Consider the following 12,147-nt stretch of genomic DNA (forward strand, 5'->3'; position numbering starts at 1 on the left):
TTAAAATTTAGCCATGCTCTCATTTACATATTGTCCATGGCTGCTTTCATACACAGAGGACTGCCACAGAGACCACAATGACCCACGGAGTCTAAAATGCTATCTTAACTCTTTATAGAAGTTTGCTGGCCCTGGTCTTGAGCCAAAGAGAGATGATTCTTGGATCTATCCTGCCCCCCCGCTCCAGCCCACTCTCTGGGTTGAGTGTGGAAGTAGCTCATTTCTCTCACAGGCCCTGTCCTGTGGGGACCTAGTCAAGACTCAGAGGGTACTGCTGAGAAAAGCCATAGATAGCTGCTTTATGAGCAAGCAAGAGGACAGGGTAGGGAACAGGTAGTCTAGATTTTGGGGAGAGAGAGAATGTTGCAGCTTTGACTATAGCAGGATTTCAGAAACATCTGCTGCTTTACTGAATCACGGTGGTAAATGGTGACCAGCTTCGGGTGTCTACCACCTCTCTTTTTGGGAGAGGGTTAGAGTGATCAGGGTAGGAACAGAAGTCTGTGGGAAGAAGGAAGTGCATATTCTTAACATGACTTTGTTCTGGACCCTGGAAGGGGGCATGGGAGGTGGGCCCTTGAACAGTGCTGCCTCATTCCCGTGTGAGGTAGAAAGTCAGCAGGAAGGAACTGATCTCATCCTCCAGATCCGGACCATCGCCATCATAGCTGAAGGCATCCCTGAAGCCCTCACAAGGAAGCTGATCAAGAAAGCAGACCAGAAGGGCGTGACCATCATCGGACCTGCCACTGTGAGCTTCCCCTCCGAAAAGCCTTTTAGTTCAAGTCTATCTTATGAAGTTTGAGGCCCTTTGAAATCTCATTTTTTGACTCTTCTGTCTCTCTCCTAGGTTGAAAAGATTTAGGGAGTACCTGTTGAAAGTCAGTCTGTTCATTTCCAGTTAATTTTTTAAAGGGTTCTCTCCATAAACTATCTTTATACTTTCAAGGGACTAACAAGACGTTGTTTTTGTTGTAGTATTTGTTTACCTTCATAAAACCGTAGCATAGTCTTTGATTATTACTTTAAATATAAACCAAAAAAAACCCCAAAAACTTCTTGGAGGCTTTATATTTTGACCCAGAGGTCTTTACATAAGAAGATCTTTTGAATATCTTTTTGTTTGTTTTTTCTTAGTTGTTGCATTAAAAAGTTGAAGCTAGGATTTTTGAACTAAGCAAGGGACCTTTCATCTCAGAGGCAGGGGTGATTTTGAGCAGGGGAGCACAGCTGTGTTTTATACCTCTGCTGGCTGCTGTGGCCCCTCTGGAGCAAGGGAGGTAACTTCACTCTGAGCATAGTGAGCCATGTTCTTCCTAAGCAGAAAACTCAGTGGGTAGGTTCTGGTTCTCTTGGCCATTTCCTCCTGGGCCTGGCTAGAGGGGGCAGGGCAGTTATGGGGGCTTTGTGATTCCCCTGAGCCCTCTGATCAGTTAGGAAGCTACCTTCCTCCCTGACTGCTTTTTCTCTTCCTGCAGGTTGGAGGCATCAAGCCTGGGTGCTTTAAGATCGGGAATACGGGTGGGATGCTGGACAACATATTGGCCTCCAAACTGTACCGCCCAGGCAGCGTGGCCTACGTCTCACGCTCTGGAGGCATGTCCAATGAGCTCAACAACATCATCTCTCGGACCACAGATGGCGTCTATGAAGGCGTGGCCATTGGCGGGGACAGGTAATCAGCTGGGGACCAAGAAGGGGCCTCCCACATTGAGAGTGTGTGGGTTGGGAGACCGGACACTGGGTCCTCCAGTCTGCTGCCCACCACTGAGTTCCAGGCCTAGAGGAATGTTGCTTAAGGCCATAAAATGGGGCGTGTCTGCTCTTGTCTCAGGAGTGACAGAGCAGGAAATCAGAAAACACAGGGAAATGTGTTTTTAAATGTGTTTCAGGGCATTGGGGGTATTTCTGTTTGTTGTCTGAGATGTGGCCTCAGAGAGGCAGCAGAGTGTGGTGGGCTGGAGGGCCAGTTCTGAAATCAGAACAAAGCGGTTCAAATCCCAATTTCACTGTTTACCACAGGGGGCATTCTGGGTGGGCCAACCTCCCAATACTTCCATCATCCTTACATATGAAATGGCTAAAATAATAGCTCCCACCTTGTGGGAATGTTGGGAGGACAACAGACATATGGGAGGACATATAAGGCGATATACGTAAACTGGCTAACACAGGGCCTGGCGCTTAACTTAGCAGGTGCTCAGTTAGTGTTAATTGTAGTTAGTAATAGTATCTTTGTTGTGTTTGTTAGTGGGAATAGTGATCAGTAGGTCATCAAAAGAGTGATATCTTAGAGTAATGCCTGACACTAAGTCCATAATAAGTGTGAGCCGTACTGTTTCTTATTATTACCGCTAGTATTACTGCTACTGCTATTTGGCTCAGAAATCAGAAGCTACTGGAGAGTGAGTCACCTTGTCCATCTTCCTGACTCTACCAAATCATTTCAGATGGGGTGCCAGTGAAGCACTTTTTGCCAAGATCTCCAGGGGTGTGGCTCAGGGAACCCTAGTCCCTGAGTCCTCCTTGACCACAGGCTCCAAGCCAAATAAGTTTAGGAAATGCTGCTTTTCAGACCGTCCTCTTATATTTATGATGCTTTTGAGCATATAAAAAAAAAAAACTGCAGAGAAACCTGCTTGGCATTAAGTAATCCTTGTGCAAACTCGTAAGTCAGTAGAAAATAGAAAAAATGTATAGGGCTGGCCCGTGGCTCACTCGGGAGAGTATGGTGCTGATAACACCAAAGCCATGGGTTCGGATCCTATATAGGAATGGCCGGTTCACTCACTGGCTAAGTGTGGTGCTGACAACACCAAGCCAAGGGTTAAGATCCCCTTACCCCAGTCATCCTTTTAAGAAAAGAAAAGAAAAGAAAAGAGAAAATGTATAGAACTTCTAATAATAGCCTGCCATCCTGGGACATAGCTCAACACATTGTATTAATTATCTCCTGCTTTGTAAAAACAAAACAAATTACTTCAAAACAAAGTGGCTTCAAACAATGATAAACATTTATCTTTGAGGTTTCTGTGGCTCAGGAGAGGCTTGATTGGACAGCTCTGGCTTGGGGTGGGGGGGTCTCGTGAAGTTGCTGTCAGGTGTCAGCAGGACTGCAGTCCCTGAAGGCTTGCCCCAGGCTGGAGGTGGCTTACTCTCATGTCTGGCAAATTGGTTTTTCTCTGTGGGCTTTTCCATAGGCTGAGTGTCCTGAGCACATGTGGCTAGTTCCCCCCAGGGTGAGTGATTCAGAAAAGAGTGCTGCCTGGCACTCTTGTATAAGTGTTCTTATAACCTAGTCTTGGAAGTCAGTGTCATAGAATCACTTCTGCCACATTCTGTTCATGAGATTATTATTAAGTCTGACCCATATCCAGGAGAAGAGGCGTCAGGTTCCACCTTTTTCAAAGAATTTGTGGTCATATTTTACAACTACCACACGTGTGCTTTCCAGAGCATCTCTTACTGCTGAGTGAACTTCTCTGGGCTTATTTTGTGCCCAGTCTCTTCCTCTGCAAGTTAAATAACTCTCCTTCCCTCCCTTCCCTTTTGTTCCACTTGCTACCTTCCCCCTCCCACCTCCCCATTATTCCTAGGGCATCTCTGGGTCTTCATTGGCCATCCACAAACTCAAAAATATCTAGCTTGCCTAGTACAAGTGCACATGTTGCTTTCTACACCTGCATACACCTCCCCAAGCCTTCTCATCCTATAGTCCTCCCTGTTCTCAACAGGTACCCTGGCTCAACATTCATGGATCATGTGTTACGTTACCAGGACACTCCAGGAGTCAAAATGATTGTGGTTCTTGGGGAGGTGAGTTACTTCAAAAAAAGTTCAGTTGTAAAAGTCATACGTGATCTCAGTGTTTTAAACTGAGTTTTTAAAACGTTTCAACATTTTGTGTATATATAACTTAAAAGTGACAGTTCCTGATAATCCCACCCTTAGAATCTGGGGCCTAGAGGTTGTCACTGTTGGCACAGCCCCGTATGTTCCTGAAAAAAGAGTTCTTACCTCCTAGTGTCATGCAGTGTTAGGGCCAGTAGAGGAGAAGCTCTGCTTTGGCTGGCCCTAGTCTCTGCCTGGTGGGCAGTAGACAGCTAGAATAAGAAATGCATTTTTTAAAGTTTGGGAGAGTCCGTAACCACGTCCTTTCTTGTACCTCTTGAGTAGGTCTGATTCTAAATCGTGTTATACCCCTAGATCAGGAAGCGGGGGTCCCAGGGACTCCCCTAAGACACATGCTATCTCTTTAGAATTTTTCCTTGCATGCAGTCTGAATGTTCCAGGTTGAAACTAAACTCCCTTTCTGTTATCTGGCCGAAGCCCATGTCCCCTCATTTTCTAGCCAGGTTGTATCTCATACGACGCTTGATGACTTTTGGCCCCTGCATAATTTGGGGCAGTTTTTCCTGCTGCGGTGCTGGTTCTGGAACAACTCAGGATGGGCTCCACTAACTTGTGGGCTTTTCGCCATTACTCATTCCTTGACAGATAGGGGGCACTGAGGAATATAAGATCTGCCGGGGCATCAAGGAGGGCCGCATCACCAAGCCCGTGGTCTGCTGGTGCATTGGGACCTGTGCCTCTATGTTCTCATCCGAGGTATGACTGGGACAGGTCACTACTGGGCAGGGAGTGGGGAGCCCAAGAGGGAGCATTTGAGGTGAACCGTGTGGTCATCTTATAAACAGCTAGTTCCTTCAATAAACGTTTATTACTTGCTTGGTTACTACAAGGTCAAGCCAGGGCTCTGCTATCTGGGAGCTCACTTCCAGTTAGTGGAGGCACACTTATCAGCAGATTAAGGCCAGAGCAAGGCTTTGAGTCTCTACTCAGAGTAGGGAGCAATCAGCTGTCTGGAGGAGCTGAGAAGACGTCACTGAGATGGTGAAGCTCGATCTGCGTCTTAGGGGATGAGAAGGGGTTTGCTGAAGAAAGGGAGGCCGAGAATGGAGAGGACATGGCCTGGCTCAGAGCTGGAGGGCGCACAGTGAGAAGTTCTGTGTGGGAAGAGGTTGTAGAAGGAAAGGGGGTTGGTCATAGAATTTTTTTTTTTTTTTTTTTTTATAAAGATGACCGGTAAGGGGATCTCAACCCTTGGCTTGGTGTTGTCAGCACCACACTCAGCCAGCGAGCAACCGGCCATCCCTATATAGGATCCGAACCCGTGGCCTTGGTGTTATCAGCACCGCACTCTACCGAGTGAGCCACGGGCCGGCCTGGTCATAGAATTTTTAACGTAATATCGTGTATGTGAAAGTGACTGGCAGCATGTCACAGGTGTAGAATGTATACACTATCTCAGCTTCTGCTGTCTACTGAGCTTCTGAGCTATCTGTCTACAGCTGGAGTCTCATAAGCCACACTTCAGTCCCTATACTATAGCACAGAGAATCCTCTTTCTTGAAAATACTCATCCAGTGATGATGAAACCGAAGGAAACAACCACTTGTCACCCAGTTAGTCAACAGGTGTGAGCAGCCTTGTCTTAGTGCTGTATATATAAAAAGATAAAACTTGGCATTCAAGGCTTCCTGTAACACTCAAACCCTAAATTTTTCCTACCAGGAAGCCTTTGTCACACTATTTTTTCTCTCTAGAGTGCTTGCCTTTTCTCTTCAGATTTCTGCTCACCTCAGATTGGCAATATTTGTCCAGTTATGCATATCTCCTCTGAATGAACAATTCCATTTCTGCAAATTTTCCCTATGGGTATGCATGCAAAAATATTTCACAGTATGTGTACAGGAACACTCACTGCAGCACTGTAATGGCAAAAAAACGGAAGCAACCTAAATGCTCATCTGGAGAGGACTGTGTCATCATGGCACATCCACATAATGGAAAACTGAGCAGTCATGAAAAGAATAAGGTAGATCCTGATACATTGATATGGAATGAGTTTAAGATATATTTAATCTAACAAAGTGGAGGGTGCAGTAAATGTTTATAATATGATTCATTTTGTATAAGTATAAACTCTGTGTGTGTGTGTGTGTATTTTTTTCCAAGTAAGTAAAAGGGGAGATGAAAGTCACAGAATCCTGCCCACTCTCAGGGATGAGCTCTACTTGCACAGGCTGTAAAATCAGATTTTGGTAGATCCCTGGTGGACTTGCCTTGACCAGGGCAAGCCATTTAGCCTATCTCTACCTCATTTTCCTGAGCTGTAAAATGAGGATGATGACCAGCCATCAGGGAAATGCAAATTAAAACCATAATGAGATATCATCATACCCCATTTAGAATGGCTTTTATCAATGAGACAAAATAATAATGTTGGTGAGGATGTGGAGAAAAGGGAACGCTCCTACATTGTTGGTGGGAATGTAAATTGGTCCAACCATTGTGGAAGACAGTATGGAGGTTCTTCAGAGAACTAAAAATAGATCTTCCATACAACGCAGCTATCCCACTTCTTATATAAACCCAAAGGAAATGAAATATCAAAAAGACACCTGCACTCCCATGTTCTTAGCAATGCTATTCACAATAGACAGGAGATGGAATCAGCCTGAATGCCCATCAATAGATGAATGGATTAAAAAAACGGTGTTAATATACACAGTGGAATACCATTCAGCTATAAAAGGAAATGATATTCTATCATTTGCAGCAACATAGATGGAAATGGAAGCCGTCATATTAAGTGAAGTAAGTCAGGCACACAAGTACCAAACGATCTCACGCATGTGGAATCTAAAAAAAAAAAGTGGCTCTTGAAAGAGTGAGCTGAGACACCGGGTACCGATCAAGCTTTATTAAAGGAAAAGAATCTACCAGGCTGCGCTCAAAGTGGAGGGCAGCCCAGGGCTGCCCTCAAGATGGAGGACAGCACCAGATGTGGGATAAGAGAGCTTATATAGGGCACCAAGGGCTGGCTGATACCATCAGGGCGGGCATTATGCTAATACCAAAGCTGTGTGACCAGGGTGGAGAACTGTGTCCTTGAAGAAGCAAAAGGGTTTCTGTTTTGCAGAAGTCACAAGGCTTCTCGTAAAGGGATGGGGGAAGGGGTTTGGTGCTGGAGTAAAAGACAAGGCTGGAAGCTATTTTATGCTTATTGTGTGCACAATGGTGCCAAGATCCATCATTTCTGCCTTTTAAGTACAGGGAGAAGGGAAAAGGGGCGAAGGTCTCATTCTTCTGAAGCTACTTCCTGCTGGAGATGGGTGAAGATATGGAAAAAATAAAAGATTTATGTTGGCAGGTAAAACAATTAGGTGGCGGGGTATTGGTTTCATGTGTGGAAGCTGTGTTCTTCCGGGGAAGGGTCGCTGATTCTGAGGGGCTGATATCCTCCTCGCAGGAACAATTTGGTGACTTTTTGGTTGGTGAAGGTCTGCATTCATTCCTGCAAGAAACTAGAGAAACACCAAAAGAGACAGGGACCAAAATGTAGGATGAGGCACAGTTAGGGGTCCTAGTAGGGGCATAAGCCAGGGTATCCAAGGGTTCAGTGACTGGGGCCGCCCCCAAGGTGTGCTTGTGTTTTGTAACCCTTTGCGTTGGCGACCAATGCTTGCCTTTAAATGGTTTAAATTGTTTTGGATCACCCCGGACTCGCTTATGTAATAACAGCATTCCTCCCCCAAGAAGAGGCAGGTGCCTTCCTTCTTGGTTGTAAGGAGGTCAAGGGCCCAATAGTTCTGTAAAGTGACTGTCACAAGTGAGGTGACCTGCTGCTGGAGAGAGGAGATGCTATCTATATGTAGTTCTTCTGAGAGGTTTTGATAGAATTGAGAGGCAGTAGCAAGGTCCTCTATGTCAGTCCCAGTTGCAGGAAGGATCCCTGTCCCAATTAAAAAAGGTACAGTTAGTGCCCTACGGGAGTAGGGGGGCAGTTCCTGAGAGGGGAGCCCAAAGTTAGCCCCAGTCCCGTCTCCATCCCTCCATCTGTCTGGAGCCAAACAAATATGCAAGAAATCGCATTAGGGGGCAGGCAACAGGATAACGTAGTTTTACAAAGGAAATATATTCTGGTTGTAGGGCATAGATGAGGAGTGGTTGAGTGGTAGCCTTTGGTGGTGTTAGTAAGGCAGAGTGTGAGCAGGACCCACACAACGCTGACAGTCCCCACTGAGGTGAGATTAGAGGAAAGTGAAGAGATGTTTGTGGAAACGTTGTGGGCTGCATCAACAGGGAGGGGGTGGCCACAAAAAGTTTCTTGCAAAGTGGGAGACAGATGAGTCACTAGGGGACCAGTCTGATTCATTGAGGACTGCATCATCCCTGTGGACCTGGAACCTCCATGTTCCAGGTAAGGGGGAGCATTGAGATAGGAGGAAAAACACGGGAAGGATGTGAAGGGTTAGGGAGCCAAAAGAATTTAAAGGGCACATTGCCACAATGGAATTGCTAAGAAGCATCCTACTGATAGGAGGTAAAGGAGTGCCAGGAGAAATCTTCCTATAATGTTACACTCCTTTGGGGCCGCACTGGCCAATCCTGTAGCAAGTACTAGAACAGATAGTATAATAAAGGTTAGGGACACGGGGTGGCATATACTTATCATGTCCCACGATGGCAAACCAGTGATAGCAGGTTGGGACCAGTCGTAGAGCAGCTCCTGTGTGAAGGACATGAAGTGGGCCATCAAGAGTGAGAGGATAATCGCCAGGGGAAAGATCATCCTCTTCTGGGATTGAAGGAAGAGCGGAGCGCCTGGAAATTTTTAGTTTTGTGGGTTCTAAAATGGACGAAGTGTAAGGAGATGTTGGGTTGGGGGTTGAGCAGAGGGACCCCTCTGGCTTGGTGTTAACAGATTCTTTGGGTAAAGTCTCAGGTGCTAGTTTTGCCAAGGATAAGTGATACCAAGAGACCTTTCTATTGTATAAGGCCCTTCCTAACATGGTGAGAGAGGCTTTGAGATTCAGATTTTAATATATACTTGCTGTCCTGGGCTCAGTTTAAAGTCTGAGGGGGTGGTGGGAAAAGGATGAGGTAATAGAAGGTTGGCTTGTTCCCTAAGAAGATCCCTAATGAGTAAAAGAGTAGGGAGATACTGGCATAAAGGTGATGAGCTGGAAGGGAGAGGTGTGAGAGTGAAGGGTCTGCCATACATAAGTTTGAAGGGGCTGAGGCCTGTAGGATTGTGGGGGGCAGCTTGCAAGCGAGTGAGTGTTAAAGGGAGAAATTGGGTACAAGGGCGGTGAAGTTCCATGGACAGCTTGGGGAGGTGTGTTAGATTTACTATGGCATCTCCCACCCGGGGGGTGGGCGTGGAGGTGGTGCTCCCATCTATGAACCATGTATGTTGGGGCTGTGTAATGGGATGTGGGGAGATGTGTGGAAAGGGATTGAGAAAGCGGTCTAAAGCTTTCATGCAATTGTGTTCGAAGGGTCGTGAGTGTTTTGGGATGAGAGTAGCTGGATTTAAGGGAGGGTAAGCTTTAAAGGAGAGCTGGGAATTTTCAATGGAAATAAGGTGAATAAGTTGTAGGTGGGAAGGAGAGAGAATTAACTTGGCCTTATGGCTGAGAAGGTCTTGACTGTTTGTTGTCCAAAACTTAGTTTTGAGCTTTTTTGTGCTATAAGGGCAGCTGCCACCAAGGCCCATAAAGAGGGGCCCCATCCTCCAGCTGTAGTGTCTAGTTGTTTAAAGAGGTATGCAACTGGGGAGAAAATATCTCCTGCCTCTTGTTCCAAAACCTTGACCGCCAATCCTTGTGTTTTAGTGATGTATAGGATAAAAGGATGAGATAGGTTTGGGAGGGATAGAGCTGTGGCTGTGAGGAGAGCAGCTTTTAATTGCTGGAAGGGAGAATGGATGGGCTTTGTGGGATCTAAAGGAATGGCAGGATCCCCTTTGGCTGCCTCATAAAGTGGCTTTGCTAGCACTCCAAAGTTAGGAATCCGTAGGCGAAGATACCCTGCAAGCCCTAAGAAAGAAAGGATTTCACCCCTTGCGGTAGGAGTAGGGAGTTCAAAATTGGGACTCGGGCCGGCCTGTGGCTCACTCGGGAGAGTGCGGTGCTGATAACACCAAGGCCATGGGTTCAGATCCCATATAGGGATGGCCGGTTGGCTTGCTGGGTGAGCGTGGTGCTGACAACCAAATCAAGGGTTAAGATCCCCTTACTGGTCATCTTTAAAAAAAAAAAAAAAAAATTGGGACTCTTGTGATCCACCATTATTTCTCTGGTGTTGGGGGCAAGGTGGACTCCCAAATAGGAAACTGAAGGAGAAGAAATTTGGGCCTTGCTGGGGGCACTCAATATCCCCTAGAGGCCACGAAATTAAGGAGAGCAACAGTGTGGGCCTGTGAATCCTCATAGGAGGGGCTACAAAGGAGGAGGTCATCCACATATTGTATTAATGTGCTAGATGTTGGAGGAAGTTCAGGTAAGTCTTGAGCTAAGGCCTGGCCAAAGAAGTGGGGGCTACCCTGAAATCCCTAGGGCAAAACTGTCCAAGTAAGTTGTTGGGAATGGTGCATGTCAAGATTAGTCCTGTACTAAATGGTATGAGCCATTAGGCTTTATAACCAGAAGGATGGGTGTATTAAAAGGCGAGTGGGTAGGCCATAAGAGATGAGAAGAAAGGAGTTTGTGTATGAGGTGCTTTAACCCTATTAGGTGTTTATTAGCGATGGGGTATTGTGGGACATTAGGGAAAGAAAAAAGATCCCGCAACTTCATGAAGATGGGAGGGTGATGAATAGTAATAGAGGGTGAGGAGGTGTCCCATACTGTAGGATTAACTTTGTCAGGAGGAAAGGGGAGGGTAGAGGTTTCAGGGCCCAGGTCTGGGGCAGCGTGCAACAGGAGTATTGTAGCTGGAGTTAAAGTGTTTAAGGTAAGGGTAGCTTTGAATTTGAAAAGGATGTCCCACCCCAATAAGGGAACAGGACATTGAGGCATTATTAAAAACTTGTATGTGAATTGCATGTGATGTAGGGTGCAGGAAAGGGGTTGAGTGATCTGTGGGTGGTATTCTGATCCTGTGACCCCTACTATTGTGATAGAGGATGGGGTTGTTGGTCTTGCATATTCAGGAAGGGTAGAGTAAGTGGCTCCTGTATCGGTGACAAAAGAGATCGGCTGCTATGAAGAGAATTACCCTGGGTTCATGCACGGTGATCTCCGTGGGGGCCTCGAGCCCTGGGTGGGCATCATCAGTCCTCCTCCTGGGCAAAGCCAAGCAGCTCCAGTAGGGATGGCCATGGAGCCAAAGGCTGTGGGTTGGGGACTGGGCCACTCCCTCTCTGGTGAGTGGAGAAGTCAACCCCCCCAGTGACCTGGCTGTTTGCAGTGAGGACAGGGCCCAGGAGGAGGCCTGGGGTTAGAACAGGCCCATGCCCAGTGGCCCAGTTGACCACATTTAAAGCAGTTCCCAGGTGGCTTGCCCCTAGAGGCACCTGGCTTTGGAGTATGTGAACCATGGATAGCATTAGCCAGGAGCTGGTATTTGGCCTGATCTCTTGTAACGCTTTCTTTCTTTCTTTTTTTTTTTTTCTTCCTCTCTCTCTGTTGTTAAAAACCTTGAAAGCTGCATTGAGGAGGTAGTGTAAAAGGGCCATGCCTGCAAGGGAATTTGGATATATATGTGTGTATTTATGTAAAGCCTCAGAGAGGCAGGGTAGGAATTAGTAGCTTTTGGAGGCCGTAAATCAAGTGTGTTATCATGTTATCCTGGAGATCCCAATCCCCGTGGCTGGCCTGGTGGTCCCAATTTGGGGTCCATGCAAGGAACAGCAACGGCTCCCACAGGCCACCCTCATCTGCCTGATGTTGGGCTGCAGTCCAGACCTGCTCCCTATCTTCAGGGGACGGATATGTGTCTGGGTTGGACTGGAAGGATCCCAGTTTTTTTTTTTTGGGGGGGGGGAAGGTCCAAAAGAGAAAAGGGGACATGAACTTGGACAATCCCTCTGTCCCAGCCACTTCACAGAAGGGGATATAGAGGAGCCAGGGCTGAGGACAAAGAGAGGGAAAAGGTGGAGGGGCTGGTGAAGGATTTGGAGTGTAAGGAGGTAGTCGACGTGGCCTGTTCTGGGAACAGAGTAGTCTGACGGATTAAAACATTAATCCAAGTCCAGAAGGGGAGGTCGGGCATGAGCTAGGAGAGTTTGAGACACAGGACAGATTTGACAGAGAGAGAAGGACACAATTGAAGATAGAGGAAAAGGCTTGAACATAA

General features: G+C 46.7%; 1 protein-coding gene across 3 annotated transcripts in view; it reads left to right on the forward strand.

Moving 5' to 3' along the window:
* ACLY (ATP citrate lyase) overlaps positions 1–12,147 on the forward strand; it is a 56,014-nt gene that overhangs the window by 23,835 nt on the left and 20,032 nt on the right. For all 3 annotated transcript variants that reach the window (XM_063109595.1, XM_063109594.1, XM_063109596.1), the window contains 4 exons: positions 647–751; positions 1,479–1,675; positions 3,735–3,816; positions 4,498–4,608. In XM_063109595.1, coding sequence (XP_062965665.1) covers positions 647–751; positions 1,479–1,675; positions 3,735–3,816; positions 4,498–4,608 — 495 coding nt within the window. The remainder of the gene's footprint in view (positions 1–646; positions 752–1,478; positions 1,676–3,734; positions 3,817–4,497; positions 4,609–12,147) is intronic.

This window comes from Cynocephalus volans, chromosome 10, assembly GCF_027409185.1.
Source record: "Cynocephalus volans isolate mCynVol1 chromosome 10, mCynVol1.pri, whole genome shotgun sequence".
NCBI lineage: Eukaryota > Metazoa > Chordata > Mammalia > Dermoptera > Cynocephalidae > Cynocephalus > Cynocephalus volans.